General features: G+C 33.2%; 1 protein-coding gene across 1 annotated transcript; it reads right to left on the reverse strand.

Moving 5' to 3' along the window:
• On the reverse strand, window positions 1-26,981 carry LOC127733039 (40S ribosomal protein S6-like). Its single transcript, XM_052242311.1, has 5 exons — window positions 26,928-26,981; window positions 25,355-25,486; window positions 23,924-24,134; window positions 20,845-20,994; window positions 1-273 (listed from the first exon to the last, which is right to left on the reverse strand). The coding sequence occupies exons 1-5, from the start codon at window positions 26,931-26,933 to the stop codon at window positions 44-46; spliced, it is 729 nt and encodes a 242-aa protein (XP_052098271.1). The 5' UTR covers window positions 26,934-26,981; the 3' UTR covers window positions 1-43.
• Window positions 26,982-26,988: the final 7 nt, after the last annotated feature.

Below are 26,988 nucleotides of genomic sequence, written 5' to 3' on the forward strand. Positions count from 1 at the left end.
TCTTTTAAATTTTTTTTTAATTTGGATCAGCCATGCCCATAGTCTATGCTTTAGATTGAGACTGTGACAGAGATGTTCTACTGCCTGATCGACTCCTTTTTCTTTCTTTCTTCTCCTTCAGTCTGAGGGCCAAAAGCTTAGCATACTCTGCAGCATCATCACGTCTCTTAGCATGACGCCTCTTTTTGAGGGCAAATCTGTGTCTTTTACGTTGTAGTACAATTGGAGTTACCAGTCTCTGAATTTTAGGAGCCTTTGACTGAGCTTTCTTTCCTGCAAAAACAAAATTCATTGTTCCGTTATATTGTCTTTCCTAAACCAATTGAATATTAATATAATTAGATAATTTTTTTCAATTAAAACATTAGTATGGTAAATCTGAAAATCATGAAACCTAAAAGAGAGCGGACTATATTGGTTGTGACATTTTAAAATTTTAAAAGAATCACTGGTAGACCTATTTGGAAAATGCCCGCGATTTTTGGCTAATCTCCGCGAAACGGATAATAATTAGAGGTTCATCGTAAATTTGCTGTATTACAGAATATTATGCATGTTATCCGGAGATTTTCCGTGTCGGCGGGAATTAGCCGTTTGTCCGATAAAACGGGTGTGTATTGAGTCAGTGATAGAACCAGTGATGCGTGAGCGACGGTTATTAATAGATCGTTGTACATAGATGATTATAGAATCCGTTATGCGTGAGCGACGGTTATTAATAGATCGTTGTGATATATACAATGTTTACAGTCAGATTAAAAAAACTATCTTATTTCCCTTTTCGGTCGAGATAAAACGGTGTTTTTGATAATAAAGTTACTTAAGATATAAATATCAAATGTTGTCATTGTTCATTAAAGAAAAATCTATTTTAATGTGACCAATGAACAAGATGAATACATGTGTTATCTTTGCAAAAGACAACTACAATTTTTTTAATATATGAATGGAAATCGTATTTACGTTAAAAAACGTAAACTAATCTACTATTCATGATAGATTCATAATGTGAATCGATAGTTTGGGTCAGAAACTTTGTTCTCACTTTAAAAAATTCTTCACAATTGTCATGTTTAGAAAAAAATCAGTCCTTGTACTTATAGTCTCCGGAAGATACCGTAATCGGGCAGGATGTCAAACTGATCTGACACTTGTCCTAGTGTATTTAACACCTGCTGTGATATTGCTTGTGCAATACCAGTGGAAGGTCGTAAATCAATCTGTACCCGATTGATCAGAATTTAATTTTACCTGTACATATATTTAGTCGTTACGGAGGATATCATAGATACATGTTATATATTGTATTGTAATTAATGAAGATAATTTAAATATATTATATAATAAAGACCTATTTGCATATAAATCGAACATATTCATTCCAACCAAGAAGGTTTGAAATTGAAAGTTTTCAACAAACTTTTGATAAAATCTTTCCCGTAAATTACATACGAGTCATTGGTTTATAGTTACACATTTGTAACCCTTCTAACGTCTTATTTCTTTGTGCTATTAAAAGAACTCAAAATTTTCCATATCAGATCACATTTCGTACGAGTCCTAAAAATTATAATTGAATAATCTTCTATTTTCCTTTCGACACCACGTTCCCCATAGGAGCCTCAAGATCTAATCATACCTGTCAATCATTAGCCACAAGTTGGTCCGCCAGATAGATCACTCGTGCTTTCTATTATGACATGGTTGAGAAGTTTTTGTAAATTGATTTGTGATATAAATAAAGTGATGTGAAGTTTATTTTACGGCCGATCAAAATTTGATGTGATTGGATTTTTCTTTTACACAAAGATGTTTTTTAATATGTCATAAAATACATGGAAATAAAACATTTGTGAGTTCGTTTTTCCCGTAAATATATTCAATAAACCAAAATTTATTTCAAAAGGTAAACATTTATAATAATTACAAAGTTATAATTTGATTTTTATTTAAGTCGGTTAATGGAAACAATAAAATGACAACGTCTTTGCAGAAATATTAATCCAGACATTAACGTACTTAGACTGTCCATTTGTTCCACTGTGTAGGACAATTTATTCACGAACTACATCATAAATAATTACTAATATAACAGTTGCTGAAATGTAAGTTGTATATTATTTATTTTTTTACAAACATGCGTTTTGGTTCCGTTCAGATTTGCTATTACAGCATGTGTAGATTCCTTGATTTTCATCTAGTTTCAGTTATATATATACTAGTTCCAGTCAGTATAGAGCTAATCATTTTGCCTTCCAACAAAGTCAACAATTTAGCATCGGACGTATACGTGACTGCGTATTTATACATCTCTATATGTTATATCTGATGTAATGGACTCCTAGCATGTTGTCCTTTTAAAGTTGGCTATACAATATTGGCTGTGCTCATTGTTGAAGGCTGTACAGTGACCTATAGTTGTTAATTTCTGTGTCATTTCTCTTGTGGAGAGTTGTCTTATTGGCAATCATACCACGTCTTCTTTTTTTATAACGTACCCGTTTTAATAGCAATGTTATATTCAAAACGGATGAGAAAACCCCATGGATGACAATTATCTATATCCATGTCAAGTGGGGTTAGGTAATAGGAGCGGAACTTATTGATTATTTATGTTTGTGAGGGTCTGGATAGGATTTATAGAAGAATAGAGAACACAAATGGACAAAAAGTGCACAACATAGGACCAGAAAAGTAAAAAAAAATAGCTGCCAAGAAAATAAAGAATATAGAATAATGAGAAAAAAATATGAAGAATAGAGAAAAACAGATGACTAACAAATTAAAAGACAATTAGGATTGAAAGACCTCCCCCCCCCCAATATTCAAGACCTTCGTATGTGTTCAAAGAAAATCTGCATACGTTATAGTTCCTTGCTATAAAGTTACGTTCTCAAAGGCTTTTAAGGATTATGTACCCTTGTGTTGATTAAATGCTAAACATATGGATTTTTTTTTAGAAAATCCACAGCTTTTCCCTTGTACTGTCATATTTGGCGATTCGATGCTTTATTGATGAAGGATTATTGCATTCAGTGCTAGCAATGATTTTTTTAATTGAGTTATATATGTTTAAAATATTATAACAAAAATAAAATGCTTCGGCGCTGAGCGCAGCCTGATATGACCGCAGAAGTTGAACCATGAACAGTTGGGGCAAATTTTGACACAATATTCAAGCTTATTACTGTCTGAATTAGGATTGTCAGGGGTTAAAAAAATGTGTTACAGCTCACTAGCCCAGGACTTATTGGTAGCAGGATTTTACTAGCCCTGTTGAAAGAGCTGCTAGCCCATCAAAACTGACCTGCTAGCCCGAGTATACCTTTCAAATTTAGAGTGGATGTCCCTTGTTTTGAATCCGGCATTATACACGGTATTTGATTAAATAAATCAAATTAATTTTTGTTTTATTAATTATAACAGGGATCTCTAGACATCTTTTTGGATATCCCTTGTACTATGGGTTGTTAAATATTTTCGGGCACAGAAAACATGTTCATTGATATTGTCATGTTAAACCAGTGGTTCAATTCGTATATTTGTTGTTCCCACATACAAAGCAGACTTTTTATCAGCGAGATCGGGAAAATAACGGCAATATTCACAAAACATCATCTCTTGTTTATCATCAGTAACAGTCGACCTTGCCCATGGGGAATCTTTCTGTCAATGACACCATAAATGTTTTTTTCCGCTTTTCCTGGTCGTATTTGGCATTTTTTGGGATAAATTTTCAGCCTCATTACCCCCTTCATCTACCGTTTTTCGTTTTAAAACTGACAAAGTTCCTGTGGTGGCCGTACTAAAATGTTTAGAAATAATTTGTGCATGGTTTCAAGCTCAAATTAACAGCTGTCCGACAAGACAGGTCAATATCGATCATTACATCATACACCCAAGTACCATTAATTGAAAATCTCGGCATAAGCAATGTACAATACCCCCTGTACTGAGAAATTGATATTGAAAGTACGTGAATTGCGATCAATACATGATACCGGTCCACCCAGAGTTAGTTGTTCTATTTTTAAAACATGTACAAAATCGGTTCAAATTCTTGGAATCCCGGATGACGTACGTAATTGAATCTGATTGGCTAAGATAGAATAGCGATGAGGGGATTTTCCACTTACTATTTTGGAAATGCCAAGAATTGTTTGTTACTAGTCCGTCGGGCATATTCGGTTACAAGTTTTAATTGCCCGAAGTGTAAAAGTCTAGTCCCGGGCGTCGGGCTAGTGGATTTTTTAACCCCTGATTGTGATCAAATTTTTGACATAATATAGGTTTCTGACACAAAACATGTTTTAAGGTCTTTCAAATCTATTGGGCAATACTGTGCAATTAAAGATTTCTTCTTGAAACTTTTGAAATATTTTAAAATTTGAAAAATTTTGAAAAAAAAATTAAACCCCTTTTAAAAATTTGGAAACCTGCAAACTTTTTGAACTCACAACCACCCCCCCCCCCCCGCCCTTTGGAGCAATAACCTCAACACTTGATCCCAGTTTTCCTTTGTAGTATGGAAACTTGTAGTACAATTTCAGAAAGATCCATACAGTGACTTAAACACAAGTTATTGTCTGAAAAACTAGAATAATTAAAAAAATGTTTTATGGCCCTTTTATGGCCCCGAATTCCTTCATGAATGGGGCAATTACCCCCAAACTCAATCCCAGCCTTCCTTTTGTGATATGGAACTTTGTGGTACAATGTCAGAGAGATCCATACACTTACACACAAGTTATAGTCCAGAAACTACAAATGTGTCTTCGGACGACGTAGACGACAACAACCACATCATACCATTATACGATCCCCCCCCCCCAAAAAAATTGGAATCGTATAAAAATCTCGGTCTTAAAATCTGTGGATTTTCTAAAAAAATCTTGGTTTTATTTTCACCAAATTTTCTTTTTCTACTAAATTCAATTAAACTATAAATAATAATGCTTTGCACGAAGTTTCCCCTTGGTATATGTACAAAATGGTCCATCTCTTTTTATAAATCTGGATAATTTCAGAAAAGGTATCAAAATTCATAGGGACTCCTGGAGAAGGGACAATTTTTTTTCAAGCCCTCTCCCTTTTCTCCAAAGTGCATTATTTTTTTTGTTTTCTGTTAAATACCATTATTTTGGCGTTTCTGTATACTATGAACATACATTTATTATTAATAAAGTATATTTGATATAAACTATCAATTCCAAGTTTCTTCTACACGGCGATCACTGCTAAATTGATTTCTCCTAAAATAACCCAAACAGTAGAATCATAAGAATAGATGACAAATGCAACTATGCATGGAACCTATAGAACACAGAGTCATGATGATTAATTTATTATGAAAGGAAGAGAAGCGACTAACAAAATGAGGTCTTCTCGTTTAAGTAGTATAGATAGATAGATACTATAAGTCGGAGAAGCTTTTGTAAAGAAACATAACAAGCTATACACAAATTCATAAACATCACATAAGTACATCCTTAACCAGGCTATATATCAAGTCGACAAACATTGGAAATGAATGGAAAAAAAAGGATGAGATGTGAACAAAAAAAAACATAAATTCCCTGCTACATACATAGATTGCTTTAATGCATACTTATGGTCGTGCCTTTTTCTCTCGATTTTATGTACGTATATTTTGGTATCACACAAGTTCATGATTTTTCTCTGACTGCTTATAACTGCGTTACACTAGATCCAATGATTCTTATTGATTTTAACTTTAATTTTCACAATTTGTGCATGTTATTACCTCACTGTCCAGGTTGGGAGAGGCCCAGTCCTATCCTATAAAGCAAAGGATATGGATTTTCTCAGTCTTACATTCCAGGACTGGTGACCGCATGAGGGTTGAGCTATCTCAAATAGGTTTAAACCCTCCTCATTCTATGACTGTCCTGGCAAGTCAGGAGCTTGTAATTTTTAAAGGTGTTGTCTTTTTAATTTTTCCAAATTATGTCATGTCGGGGCATTTTATAAATTCTATATGGTATGAGTTTTGCTCACTGTCTGAGAAGGGCCGTACGGTGTCATACAGATCCTTAATTTCGAGTTCTTTGTTTTCTTTTTAATTTTTAAATTGATGTCCAGTGACAAATATTTCTCGAGTCATGTCATTCAGGCAGTATATAATAAAATGCTTCGCTGGGGCGCAGCTTGATACGACCGCAGAGGTCGAACCCTGAACAGTTGGGGCAAGTATGGACACAAAATTCAAGCTTGATACAGCTATGACTTTGGATTGTCATTAAATATTTGACACAGCATAGGTTTCTGACACAGGATGAATGTGGTGTAAGAACTGGAAAAAATTTAATTTACCTATTATGGTGGAATATCCATAAACTAAATTGTTTGTTAATTTCAATATATCAAAGAATATGTAGAATTCAATGTTTGATGTAATGTAATAAAGTTGAAATTTGGACCGTTTTTGTTCAATGTGGACCAATTTGGTAACATGTATAAATAATCAAAAATCTAAATACATGGGAGCCCATTTAAATACATCATAAAGGTATTAAAATAGAAAGTGACATCATAGTCATGGCTAAAAATAAACAAAAATCCTTAATCAGCAACATTTAAAGTAATATCTAAAAATAAAATTCCTTTGTAACCATAAAAGCCCATTTAAATACATCATAAAGATATTAAAATAGAAAATGACATCATAGTCATGGCTAAACATAGCAAAATCCTTAATCAGCATCAGCAACATTTTATAGTAATATCTAAAAATAAAATTCCTTTGTAACCATAAAAGCCCATTTAAATACATCATAACAGATATTAAAATAGAAAATGACATCATAGTCATGGCTAAACATAGCAAAAACCTTAATCAGCATCATTTAACAGTAATATCTAAAAATGGAAATTACATCATAAAGGTATTAAAATAGAAAATGACATCATAGTCATGGCTAAAAATAAACAAAATCCTTAATCAGCATCAGCAACATTTTATAGTAATATCTAAAAATAAAATTCCTTTGTAACCATAAAAGCCCATTTAAATACATCATAACAGATATTAAAATAGAAAATGACATCATAGTCATGGCTAAACATAGCAAAAACCTTAATCAGCATCATTTAACAGTAATATCTAAAAATAAAAATTTCTTTGCAACCATAAAAGTAAAATAGATAAAATGCTTCGCTGGGCGCAGCTTGATACGACCGCAGAGGTCGAACCCTGAACAGTTGGGGCAAGTATGGACACAACATTCAAGCTTGATACAGGTCTGAATTTGGATTGTGATTAAATATTTGACACAGCATAGGTTTCTGACACAGAAAGAATGTGGTCTAAGAACTTCAATTTTTTTAATTTACCTATAATGGTCCAATGTCCAAAATCAAAATACATGGTTAGATTCAGCATATCAAAGAACCCCATATATTCAATTTTTGTTGAAATCAAAAAAAGTTTAATTTTGGACCCCAACTTGGACAAACTTGAAAACTGGTCCCATAATCAAAAATTTAAACACATGTTTAGATTCAGCATATCAAAGTACCCCAAGAATTCAATTTTTGTTAAAATCAAACTAAGTTTAATTTTGGACCCTTTGGACCTTAATGTAGACCAATTTAAAAAACGGGACCCAAAATTAAAAATCTAAAAACACAGTTAGATTTGGCATATCAAAGAACCCCAATAATTCAATTTTTGATGAAATCAAACAAAGTTTAATTTTGGACCCTTTTGACCTCAATATGAACCAATTTGATAGCGGGCCCACAAATAAAAAATCTAAATACAGGGTAAGATTCAGCATATCAAACAACCCCATATATTCAATTTTTGTTGAAATCAAACAAAGTTTAATTTTGGACCCCAATTTGGACCAACTTGAAAACTGGGCCAAAAATCTAAAATCTAAATACATGTTTAGATTCAGCATATCAAAGAACCCCATATATTTAATTTTTGTTGAAATCAAACAAAGTTTTATTTTGGACCCCAACTTGGACCAACTTGTAAACTGGGCCCATAATCAAAAATCTAAACACATGTTTAGATTCAGCATATCAAAGAACCCCAAGAATTCAATTTTTGTTAAAATCAAACTAAGTTTAATTTTGGACCCTTTGGACCTTAATGTAGACCAATTTAAAAAACGGGACCCAAAATTAAAAATCTAAAAACACAGTTAGATTTGGCATATCAAAGAACCCCATTAATTCAATATTTGATGAAATCAAACAAAGTTTAATTTTGGACCCTTTTGACCTCAATATGAACCAATTTGATAGCGGGCCCACAAATAAAAAATCTAAATACAGGGTAAGATTCAGCATATCAAAGAACCCCATATATTCAATTTTTGTTGAAATCAAACAAAGTTTAATTTTGGACCCCAATTTGGACCAACTTTAAAACTGGGCCAAAAATCTAAAATCTAAATACATGTTTAGATTCAGAATATCAAAGAACCCCATATATTCAATTTTTGTTGAAATCAAACAAAGTTTAATTTTGGACCCCAACTTGGACCAACTTGAAAACTGAGCCCATAATCAAAAATCTGAACACATGTTTAGATTCAGCATATCAAAGAACCCCATATATTCAATTTTTGTTGAAATCAAACAAAGTTTAATTTTGGACCCCAATTTGGACCAACTTGAAAACTGGGCCAAAAATCTAAAATCTAAATACATGTTTAGATTCAGAATATCAAAGAACCCCATATATTCAATTTTTGTTGAAATCAAACAAAGTTTAATTTTGGACCCCAACTTGGACCAACTTGAAAACTGAGCCCATAATCAAAAATCTGAACACATGTTTAGATTCAGCATATCAAAGAACCCCAAAAATTCAATTTTTGTTAAAATCAAATTAAGTTTAATTTTGGACCCTTTGGACCTTAATGTAGACCAATTTAAAAAACGGGACCCAAAATTAAAAATCTAAATACACGGTTAGATTTGGCATATCAAAGAACCCCATTAATTCATTTTTTGATGAAATCAAACAAAGTTTAATTTTGGACCCTTTTGACCTCAATATGAACCAATTTGATAGCGGGGCCCACAAATAAAAAAATCTAAATACATGGTTAGATTCAGCATATCAAAGAACCTCATATATTCAATTTTTGTTGAAATCAAACAAATTTTAATTTTGGACCCCAATTTGGACAAACTTGAAAACTGGGCCAAAAATCAAAAATCTAAATACATGTTTAGATTCAGCATATAAAAGAACCCCATATATTCAATTTTTGTTAAAATCAAACAAAGTTTAATTTTGGACCCTTTGGACCTTAATGTAGACCAATTTGAAAACTGGACCCATAATTAAAAATCTAAATACACGGTTAGATTCGGCATAACAAATAAATAAATGTGGTCAAAGATTTTACAAATCTAATGCGCCATACTGTGCAATTAAAGATTACTTCTTGAAATTTTTCAATATTTGAAATTTGAAAAAAAAATAATATTTGAAGAATAATTCTTTTTAATTTCTGAAATCTGAAATGAGAAAAAATTGACCCCCCACAATTTCTTTTTACCCCCCCCCCCCCCCCCCCCCCTTTCCCCCAAAAAATTCTTTCCCTCAAGATATGGTCATAATCTCAATTCAAATTTCCAATGGAATTTGCAGCCATAATTACCCATTTAAATTTACCATAGTGCTAACTTAATCTATTTTATAATAGAATTTAAAATATAGTGTCAAATCTTTCATATGGATTTTTTTGTAAAAAAAAAAGATGCAACATTTGCAGATATTTTTTCTGGTCTTCCTTTATAAATATGCATTTCTTTAAACATAATTTAAAAGCAGTGTAAGGGAAGTAACCAAAACGTTGTATTTGGATTACCTCCCTTACACTGTTTTAAATTATCTTAATTGTTCATTAACCATTACTGTATACATAATTTAAAAGCAGTGTAAGGGAGATAATTTCAATGATGTATTTGATTTATCTCCCTTACACTGCTTTAAATTATGTTTTGTACTAAAGTATTTGTCCATTAACCAGGACAACCTTGTTTTTCCCCCTTTTTTGCCCCTAATTCTTAAACGGTTTGAGCCATAACCCCCCAAAGCAAATCCTAACCATCCCTTTGTGGTATGGAAACTTGTAGTATAATTTCAGAGAGATCCATACACTGTTCCACAGTTATTGTCTGGAAACTAGAAAATGCTTATTTTTGGCCCCTAATTCCTTAACTGTTGGTACCATAACCCCCAAAATCAATCCCCACCTTCCTTTTGTGGTATTGAACCTTATGGTAAAATTTCACAGAGATCCATTCACTTAAACTAAAGTTAGAGTGCGAAAACTAATGCGTATTCGGACGACGACGCTGGACGACGACGACGACGACGACGACGCCAACGTCATACCAATATACGACCACAAAAATTTTTTTGCGGCCGTATAAAAATGACATCATAATCATAGCTAAAAATAAACAAAAATTTTTTTTATTGGCAAATTTTAAATGGAGTTTATTATACTAAAACAATAAATTTGCAACCATAAACATGATAAAACCCCATTTAAACACATCATAAAAGTATTAAATAATTCAACTACATCATAAGGCTATAAAAATAGAAAATGACTTCATAGTCAAGGCTAAAGGTAAACAAAAAACCTTCATCAGCAAAATTTTATATTGGCAAATTTCCAATGAAGTTTATTACACTAAAATTGTTGGCAAATTTCCAATGCATTTATTAACAATAAAGTTATTGGCAAATTTCCAATTTACATAATTTAAAAGCAGTGTAGATGAGATATTTAAATGAGTTTGAATTACCAACCTTACACTGCTTTTAAATAATGTTCTTTACTCAATTATTTGTCTATTAAAATGGAAACTCTTGTTTTTTAACCTTTTTTCCCCCTTATTCCTTAAACATTAGAGCCATAACCATCCCCCCCCCCCCAAAGCCAATTATTACTTTCCAATGTAACCTAAATTTCCAATATACATAATTTTAAATTTCAGTTCCTCATGATATATAACCGTATCATTATTATTTTCTTTCATATATAAATCTGAAACAACCATCTTTAAATGGAAAATTTTAAAGAAAAAAAAGGAAGAAAAAAAAATCCTACCCCCCACACATTTTTTCAACCCCCTTTTGATTCATCATCCCCCACCTCAATCACAACCTTCAATTTGTGGTATGGTACATTGCAATACAATTTCACAGAGATCCATACACTTGAACACAAGTTTTTGTTGCAAACTAAAAAAATCCTTATTTTCGACCAATATCTGGCCCCTTATTCATAAATGTTTGAGCAATTAACCCCAAAACTCAATTCCTACTTTCTCTTCGTGATAAAAAATAACTAACTTAAAATGTAAATTTTAAACAAAAAAAAAAGGAAAAAAAAAAATTACCCCTTTTTTTACCCCCGCCCTCCTTATGATTCATCACCCCCACCCCCCTTTCCCCCCAAACCAAGCTCAATAACAGCCTTGCCTTTGTGGTATGGTACCTTGTAATACAATTTTAGAGAGATCCATACACTTGAACACAAGTTATTGTCTAGAAACTAAAAAATGCTTATTTTAAACCCCTTTTTCAGCCCCTTATTACTAAACGTTTTGGGCAATTACCACAACACTCAATTCCAGCTTTCCCTTTGTGAAATGGAACCTTGTAGTAAAATTTCAGAAAGATCCATACACTTACATACAAGTTATTGTCATGAAACTAGAAAAATGCTTGTTTTTTGCCCCCTTTTGGCCCCTTATTCCTAAAATTTTGAGGCAATTAACCCCAAAATCAATCCCAGCATTGACCCTTTGTGATATGGAATCTTGTGGTACAATGTCAAAGAGATCCATATGCTAACACACAAGTTATGTCTGGAAGTTACAAAAATGCTTATTTTCGGCCCCTTTTTGGCCCCTAATTCCTTAACTGTTGGTACCATAACCCCTAAAATCAATCCCCACCTTCCTATTGTGGTATTGAACCTTATGGTAAAATTTCATAGAGATCCATTCACTTAAACTAAAGTTAGAGTGCGAAAACCATTGTGTATTCGGACGACGACGCCGGACGACGACGACGACGCCAACGTCATACCAATATACGACCTCAAAATTTTTTTGCGGTCGTATAAAAAAATGAAAATTGTTCATGCGAGTCGGTAGGAAATAGACTCCTTACACTCTTGTTTTAAAGAATATTTATTTTATTCAGTTATCTTGAAAGACAATATCTACTGCAGTTAAATGAAGTTGTGATACTGAGAATTTGACTGATTAGATTTTATTTTCAATTGCCAAAGTGTGAAGTGGTAGAGCACATTTCTGTAACCTTTATTTGTTGCATTCTGTGTGATAAAATTTAGTAGTTTTGAACCTACTGAGATTTTGATAACTTATTTTCGAATGATGGAACCTTATCAAAATGTTTGTCAATTAAGATAAATTGAACATGGTGTTAACAGTCAGCAAACTGTCACACAAGAAATATATTTAATGTCCGAGAACATGTAAAATAAACTACCTTTGTGAGGACATTGAATAAAATGTGTCGCATATTTCTCAACTCCTCTTCGTGCCATGTCAACAGAATTTTAATTTATACCGTCTTAGATGACAATTTATCAGAGGCTGCTTCAATGGTATATATGCATAAACTTTATACATAAATCTCATTTCGAATGTTGTCTTTTCGTCCTCCAACATTCTTTGTCAAAATCCGGGATTCGCACTCGACTGTTTTGGAGTCAGAGATACATCTTACCATAGATGTAAAATTACATCTATAACCTTACACAGGTACACTGGCTAGTAAAGGGACAATAAACGGAAGTATAAATTGCCCCAGGTATTTTAAGTCGTATATTGAGTGTAATGTGTACACCGCCACGTGTGAGTGATTTCAAAGATAATCAAAATGATGTAATTCATGTAGTAACTTCCATGCAGCTACGCATCATCGCACGTAATATTGGACATCGCAAAAAAACTAGAATTTTTTATGTGCCTTGTTAGATATTTAAAATGATATAACATCCAATGAAAAAAGAAATGTTTAAGATGGATATTTCTGATTTTCTGGTGAATTAAAAATTCCATAGAATATCTGAAATGATTTTAAGGAGCATGCATTTCGTTTATCTGATACTAAGTGAGTACAATAAGTCAACGTGTTAGTCGAACTATTAGTGTGTTTTGTCTTAAAATGTGTAGCCGTGTTATTTTGTTCACAGAACGAAGGGCAAATTGAAATTGAAACAAAAGGAAAATAAAAAAATAAAAGTTATTACCGTACCATAAGTTGACAAATAATAAAAATTAAATATATTAATTACCTATTCCGGCACACATGAGTTCAATTTATTAATCCCACAAGGGATACCAGCTACCAAGGAGACATTTCATATATCGGTACTCAAATCACTTCAATATTTTATTTCTCCGTGTGTATACCTGATGAAGTCTCGATTATTTTACAAAGACGGAGTAAGGATTAAAAAAAATAAAGGAAGTAAAAAATATATCATGTATAAGCTAGCACACCAGTGGCGGATCCAGAAATTTTCATATGCACTGACTGCCTAAGAGGGGGTCGCTTCAGTCATGCTTCAGTGATTCCCAATACATGTATAATCAACCACATTTTTTTTCAAGAAAAGGGGTACCTGGCCCCCTCTAAATCCGCTTCTGTCACACTATTCCATTAGTACTTTAAAACTTCTTGCACGGTGAACTACTATTAAAATTAATTCGTAACCAGTCACTTATGCCCACCCCCCTTTCACTTATTTTTCATGCTCATCTTTTCCGTTTGTAGGAAGGGTCTAAAATGCCTTTAATTTTATGTTTTATTATTTATGAATTAAAGAACAGTTTCATTTAGAGTTAAAACTATGTCCGACACTCCCTTTATCTGAAAAAGCTTTCATTATTTAATAAAAAAAAGTTTTATCTTATCTTATCCCGTTAGTATAGAAAGTCCCTTTAGTCTAGATTTTTAGTTTATTGAAGGACCTTATTGTCTGATTTTAAAAATATACCTTAAATTGTAAAAATATTGGAATAAGCTCTCGCCGCGATATAGCATTTTTGTGCTAATGCAGCGTAAAGCAAACAACAATCAATAGAAAGTCCCTGGATTAACTTAAAATGGTCATTCATTCTCTCTCATTGATTATCCAAGTTTATCTAATCACTTGACTATGCACCAATACCCTAAAATTTCATTACACAAGGACACCTGTGGTACAGCAAGGATTCGTATATATAAAATTTAGTTCGTTGTACGTTCATGGATATTCATGACATGTGACCATTTGTGTGCACTTAGAACTTGACGGTCATCTTTCTGACCATCGATCAGATCGTGCAAGGGCTGTGTAGCCAGTCAAGGTCCTTTCAAAATTCCATATATATATCTGACCATCTACTCGCGCTTTAGCCTAAAGAAAAGACACGTGTATTCTCGGATGACGTAAGGAGAATTAGTATTTGTAATTATGATATTGTTATTATATATAAAAAAAGAAGATGTGGTATGATTGGCAATGAGACAACTCTCCACAAGAGACCAAAAATGACACAGAAATTAACAACTATAGGTCGCTGTACGGCCTTCAACAATGAGCAAAGCCCATACCGCATTGTCAGCTCTTAAAGACCCCGACATGTTCATATTAATGATCCACTCTTTGAAACCTAACCTTAGTATGACGAAAGTGCTATATATAACGAAAACAGCGGAGAAATGGATTAAATAGACTTGCTTTATTGTATAAACTAAAAAAAGGTCGGAGTGGAACTAACCCCGAAAAATTCAGTCTCTCTCCGTAATCGATCTCTTCTATATACTTGTTAATGAAATAATCGTAGATCAGCGGAATATAACGACTGAATTATTCGGGTAAGTGAAACAAGTAAATAAAAGTCAAAATTAACCATATGTAGTTCCATAAGGAGGGATCTGGACAGCCTGCCCCTAAATCAGCCTCCGAGTTGAGTCATACGTATTGACCTTTCTTGGCGCACACACGGTTTTCATTGCCTATGTGTTTTTTTGTACAAATAAATAATTTGATAATTAATATGCCTTCAATCCATTTTCTTGAGACATATTACACGTACATGAATCATGAATTTTCTACGTTTTTATAATTTTGAACACATAGTATGCCCTGGGATCTGACCTGAAATATACATGAAACATTGAAAATTCACGATAGTAAGGTATATAGGAGCAACATTTAAATTCAAAGGGTTAGGGGTTTGTTCTGAGTCAGAAATAATTCGGAACACAACGTTATTCCCCACTGCCATGCACCAAACATTTTTTTCTTGAAATAAACGGTATGGGGAATTCTTGAATTCCGATTTTTTTTGTCAACTGCCAGACCACAATATTTTTTACTCTCATCAAATTGGGGATCAGAATATGATCAGAATAGGCCTCCAGATTTCTTTTGGAAAATTTGGTGTTCACCCCAAGAACCGGGTTGGCCACAACATAACAATTTCAATTTTATTTACAATTTACACGGTGTGCATATGTTTAAGTATGTTTAAATGAAGATATTTGCATATAGTTTAGGACTTTATTCATTATAGGTTGAAAAATACAGGCAAAGTTCAGATGTTTATGAAGTGTTATATATTTTGACTTTTGTGAAACCTTAACAGAATAGACAATTGGGGCAAATCTGATGAAAAAAAAAACGAAAATTCCTAGTAACAAAAAATTAACCCACATAACAGCAATTGAAATCTCCTCCCCAAGAAATTGTACCTCAGGACCTGTATAATGCTGGAAGTATTTTAATATGCCTTTGGAACACCCTTTTAAAAAATTGGGTATGGTTCTCCAGGCCACGGCTTAGGTAGCACTTCACAGTTAGAAAATAAAATTAAAATTGAGCCACAGAATGTCTGATAATCTTCCAATCCTGGCCTTCAAATACATTAGGCCAACTGTACTAGCACCCCCTTTTTTCTGAGAAACCCTGGCTAGCACACCCTTCCTTTTTTCACAGTGTCTGGATCCGCCCCTGACCGATACGTAGTACTCAACTATGATCAACTGTAGGTCATAATAAAGGACGAAATACGTAACGTAAATTAATTCAAGCGTGAGGGGCCCCCATATATCACGGCTAAAATTGTACTTAGTTTGTCCTTTTATACAACCTTTTGGCAAGTACCACCATCTGAGAAATCAGTTACCACGATCTTTCAAAATTAACATGAACAGTAACCATCATCAACGTCCTTTTTTTTCACTCTCTCTATTTTCTAAGTAATGTACAACTGTTTACGCTTGTCAGCAGTGTTTATCATTGTTTTCATTAGTTTACAAGTTGTGACCTTCGAAATTGTTTTATTCAATGTTCCTATAGATTTTTATGGTAACTCCCTGTGCCCCTAAAAAACAAACAAAATAAAGTTTCCCTCCCACAAAATTTTACACTTAAACGTTGATTTGAAAAAAAAAACTTGATATTATAATTTTGGTTATCAATTGAAATGAACCTTCTAGAGCCTCAACCTAACGCCACAATAATGTCAATCATTACACATCAAATTTAACCCTAAATTGACATTCCACAATCGGTCAGTAACATCACCTGTGTTTATAGCTACATGATGTTTCCCGCCGTTGGAAGATCTCGTGCAGTGACACAATTGATAAAATCTATTTTTAACATCTCTATTGTGAGCGAAATTTTTGACGTGCATTATTTCATTATTAAAAATGTTCGATCTACATTTGTTGCAGTCTAAAATTTAATTAAAAGAAACGTAATATCATTTCTTTTTCTTTGGCAATTATAGTAAATTAATCTCATCCCGGAATGTATATTCACTTTACCATTAGACCTGAAAGTGATTTCTAATAAATGAAGAAACTGTGTTTCACATTAAAAAATTTAAGAATATTATCGCTCAGGCATATTTATTTTATTTTAAGATGATTGATTGTTGGTTGCTTAACTTCCAGTGGCAAATATTCCATGCAAGTCCGGACAAACTTAGTTTTAAGATCGCACTTTCAAAAATCATTGTAAAACAAAAATGATCAGAAGAACTTTTATTCATGTGAAATAACCGTCCAATCTTTTAATAAAATGCTCCGCAGGGCGCAGCTTGATACGACCGCAGAGGTCGAACCCTGAACAGTTGGGGGAAGTATGGACACAACATTCAAGCTTGATACGGCTTTGGATTTGGATTGTGATTAAATATTTGACACAGCATAGGTTTCTAACACAGATTGAATGTGGTCTAAGAACTTAAAAATTTTAAATTGGACATTCACCTATTATGGTCCAATATCCAAAATCTAAATACATGGTTAGATTCAGCATATCAAAGAACCCCAAGAATTCAATTTTTGATGAAATCAAACAAAGTTTAATTTTGGACCCTTTTGACCTCAATGTGGACAAAGTTGATAACGGGGCCCAAAAATCAAAAATCTAAATACATGGTTAGATTCAGCATATCAAAGAACCCCATATATTCAATTTTTGTTGAAATCAAACAAAGTTTAATTTTGGACCCTGATTTGGACCAACTTGAAAACTGGGCCCATAATCAAAAATCTAAATACATGTTTAGATTCAGCATATCAAAGAACCCTAAGAATTCAATTTTTGTTAAAATCAAACTAAGTTTAATTTTGACCCTTTGGACCATAATGTAGACCAATTTGAAAACGGAACCAAAAATTAAGAATCTAAATACACGGTTAGATTCGGCATATCAAAGAACCCCAATAATTCAATTTTTGATGATATCAAACAAAGTTTAATTTTGGACCCTTTTGACCTCAATGTGGACAAAGTTGATAACGGGGCCCAAAAATCAAAAATCTAAATACATGGTTAGATTCAGCATATCAAAGAACCCCATATATTCAATTTTTGTTGAAATCAAACAAAGTTTAATTTTGGACCCTTTGGACCTCAATGTGAACCAATTTAAAAACGGGGCCCAAAATCCAAAAACTAAATACACGGTTAGATTCAACATATTAAAGAACCCCATGAAATCAAGAATAAAACCCCATTGAAATTGGTCAAGAAATAAGCAATTTATAGGAAGTATCTTCTTTTGCATAATCCTGTGCTATTAAATATTTCTTGCTATTGCGCAATACTGTACAATTGACAATTTCTTGCTATTGCGCAATATTGTGCTATTGGATATTTCTTGCTATTGCCCAATACTGTGCAATTGAAGATTTCTTGCTATTGCGCAATACTGTGCAATTGAAGATTTCTTGCTATTGTGCAATACTGTGCAATTGAAAATTTCTTGCTATTGCACAATACTTATTATATAATAATTTACACATCCTGTTTGGTGTGTATCTCCTACCATATCATTATTATTTGATTTTAAATATAAATCAGAAATAACCAACTTAAAATGGAAAATTTTAAAAGAAACAAAAAAGGAAAAAAAGAAAAAAAATGAAAAAAAAATAAATCCCCCCCCAAAATTTTTTGAACCCCCATTATGATCATCACCCCCAAACTCAATACCAGCCTTCCCTTTGTGGTATGGTACCTTGCAGTACAATTTCAGAGAGATCCATACACTTGAACACAAGTTATTGTCTGGAAACTAGAAAAAAATGTGTTTTTTGGCCCCTTTTTGGCCCCCAATTCCTAAACGTTTAGGGCAATTACCCCCAAACTCAAACCCAGCTTTCCCTTTGTGATATGGAACCTTGTAGTACAATTTCAGAAAGATCAATACACTTACACACAAGTTATTGTCATGAAACTAGAAAAATGCTTGTTTTTTGCCCCTTTTTTGGCCCCTAATTCCTAAAATTTGGAGGCAATTACCCCCAAAATCAATCCCAGCATTCCTTTAGTGATATGGAACCTTGTGGTATAATGTCAGAGAGATCCATACACTAACACACAAGTTATGTCTGGAAGTTACAAAAATGCTTATTTTTGGCCCCTTTTTGGCCCCTTATTCCTTTACTGTTATTACCATAACCCCCAAAATCAATCCCAACCTTCCTTTTGTGGTATTGAACCTTGTGGTAAAATTTCATAAAGATCCATTCACTTAAACTAAAGTTAGAGTGCGAAAACCAATGTGTCTTCGGACGACGCCAGACGACGCCGGACGACGACGACGACGACGACGACGACGCCGGACGACGACGACGCCAACGTCATACCAATATACGACCACAAAAATTTTTTTGCGGTCGTATAAAAAGAACTTATTTACATTTCAAAGTGTAACAGATTAGTTTACAAGACAGGCATTGACGTTAAATATACAATTCCTTGTATCATAGATATAACGGCTATTATATCTATGCTTGTATACATGTACGTAACTTTCATATCTTTTAAATTGAACTTTTTTGTCTAAAAAGACAACCCACGAGTTTGCGAAATCGAGTTTGAATGCACTGCATTGTGTGTAAATACATATACATATTATGCAACGACGGTCTGACTCTATGTATTACCAGGGTTGCGTTCAATATCGTAGCGGCTACGTAGTGCTATGTAGATTTTTACTATTGAACGTGTAGCTATAGATAAGCTGCTACATTGATATTGATAGCAACTACATAGCCGCTACGTAGCTGCTACGATATTGAACTCAACCCAGTTGACCCCTGATACCAACTAAGGTTACTTAAGACTTTCCCCTGGCCGTTCATTTAATTTTTGTTTCAATAAACGGTTCTAGAAGCAATTAAATGATCTGCGGCCTCTGACATATAATTAAAAAAAGTAACCATCTAATCCCCAGATATATATAATCTGTTTCTCTCTAAATTTACAGAAACATTATATGATATATTTTTGAAAACTCCTTATATCTCAAATGATTATAGTTACTTTGTTTTTAATTCTGTAAACATCTATATATCATAATTTGTACCACACTACAAGGATCTATTAATAACCGTCGCTCACGCATAACGGATTATACAACGACCTATTAATAACCGTCGCTCACGCATCAGTGATTCTATCAATGACACAATACACACCAGTTTTATCGGACAAACGGCTAATTCCCGCCGACACGGAAAATCTCCGGATAACATGCAAAATATCCTGTAATACAGCAAATTTACGATGAACCTCTAATTTTTATCCGTTTCGCGGAGATTAGCCAAAAAACACCGGAGTTTTTACAAAAATCGCGGTGATTTTCCAAATAGGTCTGCCAGTGAATGTGTAGATGGGACACAGATGCACGCTTCTAAATATGCAAGTGTCAATGTACACCTTCAAAACTTAAAGTTAGAGTGGTGAAATCGAAATTCACCAATTATTACATACTGTATAAAGCCTTCCCCTAGCGACATGGGCATAACAATATATGATTTACTTAGTGGAAGCAATAGACAAAGAACAATAGGCTGCTGAGAGACAGAATTGTTCACCTGACAAAAATATGTCTTGCATTGCCTATCATTTTATTGTTAACAGGCTCTTCTTATCTACTTTAACTTTTTAGATAATAAGCAAAAACTTGAAAATTAGCCAAAAAACATCATTTAAAGGCAATAACTATGATAAGCATTGAAAACCAGATCTTTTCAATTTTCAAGAAACTGACCATATTGATTTTTTTTTTAGTTTTGGGCAAAAACTATAAAAGAGAGAAACTGCAAACAGAAACAAATATTAGGAATACAAGATCAATAACATCAAGATTTTAGTATGAATAATATTCTAGTAGACACTGTTGTAGTGTGTCCATTGTTGAAGATGAACAAAGAGCTAAGTGAGCGACACAGATTCTTTAGAGCCTCTAGTTTATTTGTATTAATGTTTACAGAATGGGGAAACATCTTACCTTCTTTCACTGCAAGTGGTCTGCGGACAACATACTGTCTGACATCATCTTCTTTTGACAAGTTGAACAGTTTTCTGATTTTACTTGCTCTCTTTGGACCAAGTCTTCTTGGGATGGTTGTATCTGTAAGGCCTGGGATGTCTTTTTCTCCTAGAAAAATATTTTCAATTGCATCTAGAAACTCAAAAATGACAATTACAAATTTATTTCTTATTTTAATACTATATTTGTTGGACTTTAAAGTCAATAGGACCATTAGAATCACAAATTTGTTGGTAAAATCAGAAGTGAGTACCTTTTTATGATATATGAAGAATGTGTCCATGGGACACAGATGCCCCTGCTTGTAGATATACACCAGATTTAGCATTTTTTTCCATTTTAAAGGGACAATACTGGAGAAAGGTGAAAATGATACCACCACCCAAATTCAGACTTGATCTGCATTTGGTGGTAATAAGCCTTGTGTATAAGTTTCATAACATTTGGTTTGACAAAATAAAGTCAAATTGCGGAAACAACAAATCTGCCAAATTTTTCCATTTATAAAGGAACACAACATGAGAACAAAGAAAATGACGCTACCCATTTTCAAACTTGATCTGTGTTTGGTGGTAATAAGCATTGTGTATTAGTTTCATAACATTTGGTTGAGGCCAGCTAAAGTAAGAGTGCGGAAACTGCTAATTCAGCCATTTTTCTATTTATAAAGGGACATAACTCAATAAGGGTGAAAGTGACATTAACCAAATTTGAACTTGATCTGTGTTTAGGTGGAAATAGGCATTGCATATAAGTTTCATAATATTTGGTTGAGGCAAACAAAAGAGAACAGAAACTAAATTGGGACGTCCATACAAGGGTATAACTTAATGCTCTCTCTGCCACAGCGGGGGCATAAAAATTACCAGTGATAAATTATAGTCTTCTCAATAAACTTTTAAACTTACAAGCCAGGGGGACTTGTGGTTGATAAGATTTTACAAGTCCCCACAAATTACTGTCACTGTTGAGCGGAGCAATGCGGTGTGAACTTGCAAGAGGGTCTGGCGGCATGTCCCCCCCCCCCCCCCCCGGAAAAATTTTGAAAAAATCCTGCAATATGAGAGCTTTGAAAGTCATGTTTTGAAGACACCAAATATATAAATTCAATATGATTAGTAATATTGAATTTGTTAATTTAATCTCTTGTAAATTCAAAGAGGAGAGAGTTTATCATGTCTTCTGACATATCACAATCATCCTCCTCATCATCATATTCTTTGCACAATTTACAAACATTGAAAAAACATTAAATTTAGAGTGTTTCGTCAAAATATAACCACGGTCTGTCCCTGGTCCAAACATCGAGAAATTTATGCTCTCGAACCTCTTGATCATATTTGGGTTTTGAAATATGTCTGTTATCAGTTGATGCTGATCTTTTAATTGGCTTTCCTGGTTGGGCACCATCATGCCATGATTGTCAACATTTAGATATCGACCAATCAAAGAAGCTGATACAAAAAGTATTCATCTTCAATAGTTTTCAGTGTTGAGCAATTAATACTAATAGTATGGTTTTTCTGGAGCCTTCTTTTGATTTAATAACCCTTGGATTATGGATTTCTGCTCCTCTTCCTGTTTATCACCAACAACATTGGGAAACTTTTGATAAATAAGGTGACTTAAGGTATTAACCCTATGAAATAATGAATTACAAGCGAGTGCCAAGCTGCAATACAAAATTTTCTACTTTGTCAATATTCCTTTCCTTATTTAAATTACATGTAAAATTGTGAATTTAAATTTTTTATTGCGAACCCAATGAAAGTTTTCCACAGTGCCATCTCTATCTTGACCAGGTATTTAAAATTTTGTAAGTTCACCTGTCCTATTGAATGAATACAATAGCTATTTTTCTCTGTGTAGTTTATTCACTGGGACCTTTAAATTTTTTCTAAGAGAAATCAATCACTCATTGATTAATTTACCTGAGTAAAAAAAAATTCTTATACATAGACAAAAATACTTTTTTTTATACTCATTAACTGCATGTGATGATGTATTTATTCAATATTAATAATATATTTTCAATCAGTTTGATATAAACATTGATTCAATCATAAAAAGTTGATTTTAAACAAAAGTTTATCAATGTTCCTATTGAAATTGGATTTTTTTTTGTCTAGTTATAGAATACATTTAAGAAGATCTTAATTTGAACATCATAATTTTCAAGTTTTTATTCATGTCAAACAATTTTTTTTTTAAAAGGAACAATGTTGAAAGTTTTGTCAGAAATCAACTTTTTATGATTGAATCAATGTTTATATTAAACTGAATGAAAATATATTATTAATATACTATTGATATAACATGAATCAACGCTAACATGTTAAACCCCGCCACATTCTCTGTGTATGTGCCTGTCCCAAGTCAGGAGCCTGTAATTCAGTGGTTGTAGTTTGTTTATGTGTTACATATTTGTTTTTCGTTCATTTTTTGTACATAAATTAGGCCGTTAGTTTTCTCGTTTGAATTGTTTTACATTGCCATTTCGGGGCCTTTTAAAGCTGACTGTGCGGTATGGGCTTTGCTCATTGTTGAAGGCCGTACGGTGACCTATAGTTGTTAATTTCTGTGTCATTTGGTCTCTTGTGGAGAGTTGTCTCATTGGCAATCATACCACATCTTCTTTTTTATATTTTATTAATGTTTCAACTTTGCATCACTGTTTACATTCAACCGTTTGAAAATATATTATCAATATTGCATAAATATAACATCACATGCAGTTTTGAGTATAAAACTTGGATGGAGAGTTGTCTCATTAGCACTCATACCACATCTTCCTATATCTATTTTCCTCTATTTACAAGATTTTTTTTTTACTCAGGTAAATTAATCAATGAGTGATAGATTTCTCTTAGAAGAAATTTAAAGGTCCCAGTGAAAAAAATACATGGAGAACAATAGCTATTGTATTTATTCAATAGGACAGGTGAACTTACAAAAGTTTAAATACCTGGTCAAGATAGAGATGGCACTGTGGAAAACTTTCATTGGGTTCGCAATAAATGATTCAATGTAATTTTACCTTTCTTGACAACAACCAAGGCCAAAACACTCAGATTACTGTCCACAATACATCCACGGACTGACTTCCTGCGTCTTTCACCAGTCCTCCTTGGTCTGAAACAAGAGTGACCTTTAGACAACAGCAGACGCACTCTGCCATTAGTCAGAACTCCCTGTTTCATTGGGAATCCTTGCTTGTCATTGCCTCCAGAAATACGTACTACATATCCCTGTTGATAAAATTTATACTCGTACAGAAGGGGAATCATTACAAGTATATATTATGTTTTAATTTTTGTGGTATTTTATTTTTCGTTTTTGCAGTTTAAAATCATAATAATGTAATGATTAATACAAGTGAATTTGACTTGTATGTTAGTTTTCAAATGAACAATTATATGCACTTCAAAAAAGTATTACTTTTCTTCCTTTAGAATTGAAAAAATATATTTTATGTACAATATTCTTTAATTACGCAAGAAATGATATGAAGAATGCCTAATTCATTTTTTCTAGACAATAAATTCTGAAGAATCAAGAGGGTTGATAAAACTGATGGTAACAAACCATGTATTCTATTGGGGTTTTTTATTGGGGGGGGGGGGGGGGGGGATGTAAACCTCTGTATTGCACCTTAGAGAATCCTTAACTTCAGCACCCATCAATTAACTAGACATCATTGAGATGGGAGCCATCTCTGTGGGACCAGCTGACCTTGAACTTTGACCTAGGAAGTTGTACAAACATTATGACATACCCTCTGGTGTTGGTCAATATACATGTCAAGTATAAAGTATGAAATTTTAACGGTTCTCTTGATATAGAGCGGACACAATCTGTTACGGACCGACAGACTGATTACTATAGGGGCCCCTATTAATATATTTACCCAGCCATCTGGTTATTTTAATTATTTCTTATTTTGCCTCCCTGGCAAGATATGTGCCTGTTCTCAATGTCTTATTTCATTTGTCTTTGTGTGATTCGAAAGGAAAGAGATTGTAAAATAAATTGTTATTCTGTGTCAGTTTTAAAATCAACTGAGGAACATGGGAACATTTAATTTTGTTTATAGAATTGGTTTTTTTTTTAAAGAATTGCTGACTTATTAGAGAAGCAGCAAATTGTTGCCTGGTGAATTGAAATTGTGACGCTGGTGTCCCACAAAGAAATACCTACATGTACTGGCCATGTGAGCTTATAATGTTCCCCGTGTTGGTCATTTTATTCATTTCTTTAAAAAGTTCATGTTTGTGAGCCTATAAAATAGAGATGCTTTAAATGTTCTCAGTGCTGGTCATTTTATTCATTTCTTTAAAAATTTCATGTTTGTAAGCCTTTAAGATAGGGATGCTTAAAATGTTCTAAGTGTTGGTCTTTTTAATCATTTCTTTAAAAGGTCATGTTATGAATAATGATTGTCATGATTTTGTATTATATCAAAACAAACCTTCCATTCATCACCAAGACTGTCAGCGGTAACTTCCTGGGCCATACGTTTATCAAAAAACGGTCGTAATTTCTTTTCATCGTCAACTTCTATAAGCTTTTGACAGCCAGTGGCTGGGAAAGAAATGTTGAGCTACAAAAAAAGGATTAATAATAAAATAATGCAATGAGATAGAAAATATATTTTTTTTTTATCTAAATTCATGTGTTCAATATATAGATTAGTTTTATACACGTAGCTCAATGATATGCGTACGTTTTCCTATGTTCCTATGTGAATGTGAAATACAATACAACATAACAAGTTTTATCTTCTTACTAATACAATTAATAACTAAATTTTGGTTACTACATGTAATGTACATGTAGTTCATTTTAATTTTGTTGTTCCACTAAATTATAACTGTCTAAATAATCAAAGCATGGACCAAAATAACCTACACAGTAACCTTTGACCTATAGTGTAACATATTGTCTTATTTGGACAGACAGCACAAATACATTTTTTTCTGGTAGCGTCTTTTAACTATTACTAATTACATGTAAAATTAATATACTATTTTTATACTCTAAGACATATAAGTGAAGTATGAACTCTGTGGGTGAAATGGACCCTGTTCAAACATGTTACTGACAATATAAAGCCAAAAGGTGAATACCTAGCTCAATAAGATTAAGCAATATAAGTTAAAACTGTATATCTACTGAACCTTGTCATTAATTATTGGTCAGACGATTGATGATTGTTTTTTACTTTGTATCCAGTGGCAAATATTTCTTGCATTTTCAGGATGAGAATAAATTAACAATAACTACAATAGGTAAGCCTGTAATAGATGGCGTCCAGGAAAAAATTGGACTGTCACTTGAAAATGAGGGTATACTAGATAGGGACAAAAATTTAACATCATGAGGCATCAGATAATTTTAACATCCCCATTCTGAACAGATGTGGCTGTGTACTTGTAAATCCTGCAGAGCCCAACAGATGCCCCACTATAGCAAGGGTTTAACTGCTGGTCAGAAGAAGACAATAGTGGCCATAATGCTATTCCCCGGCAACTATTTGGAAAGGGGGGGGGGACAAGATGAAATGTGTTCATCATGTTTTGGTATGAAAAGTAACGTCATGTCCGAATACAATGCCTTTAATAAAGTGCATAAAGGCACATCACGTGTGGTGTCGAAATTTGTTCATAATTCTCCTTCTGCCAGCAAATTATAAGATAAATGTTGTAAACTTCGTTTTACTAAAAGGGGGGATGTGGTCGTTTACAGGGTCTTTCTTCTAAATTGACAGTTCCACAACTAGCCCTGCCATACAAAATCTGAAAGGTTAAAATTAAATAATAATTCTTAATAGGTAAAATCTCTAAATTTATATTTTTTCTGAACTAGGTATCATCTTCAAAGTTGAACAGAAAATGGAATCGGTCTTCATCTGTCGCTTTTGGGCAATTGAAAGATACTTTGATATATCTTAAAGTGAAAGACTATATTCGTTTTAACAGAAATGGATACTATTTATGTTTTTATTTGTGTAGAAACCTAGTATATTTGAGTTCTTAAACTACCTTCATGCTGATCCTTGTGATCAGAGAGCGACAACCGGAACAAGAGACCGAACTAACGAGA

This window comes from Mytilus californianus, unplaced genomic scaffold (genome assembly GCF_021869535.1).
Source record: "Mytilus californianus isolate M0D057914Y unplaced genomic scaffold, xbMytCali1.0.p SCAF_3, whole genome shotgun sequence".
In the NCBI taxonomy this organism is placed as follows: domain Eukaryota; kingdom Metazoa; phylum Mollusca; class Bivalvia; order Mytilida; family Mytilidae; genus Mytilus; species Mytilus californianus.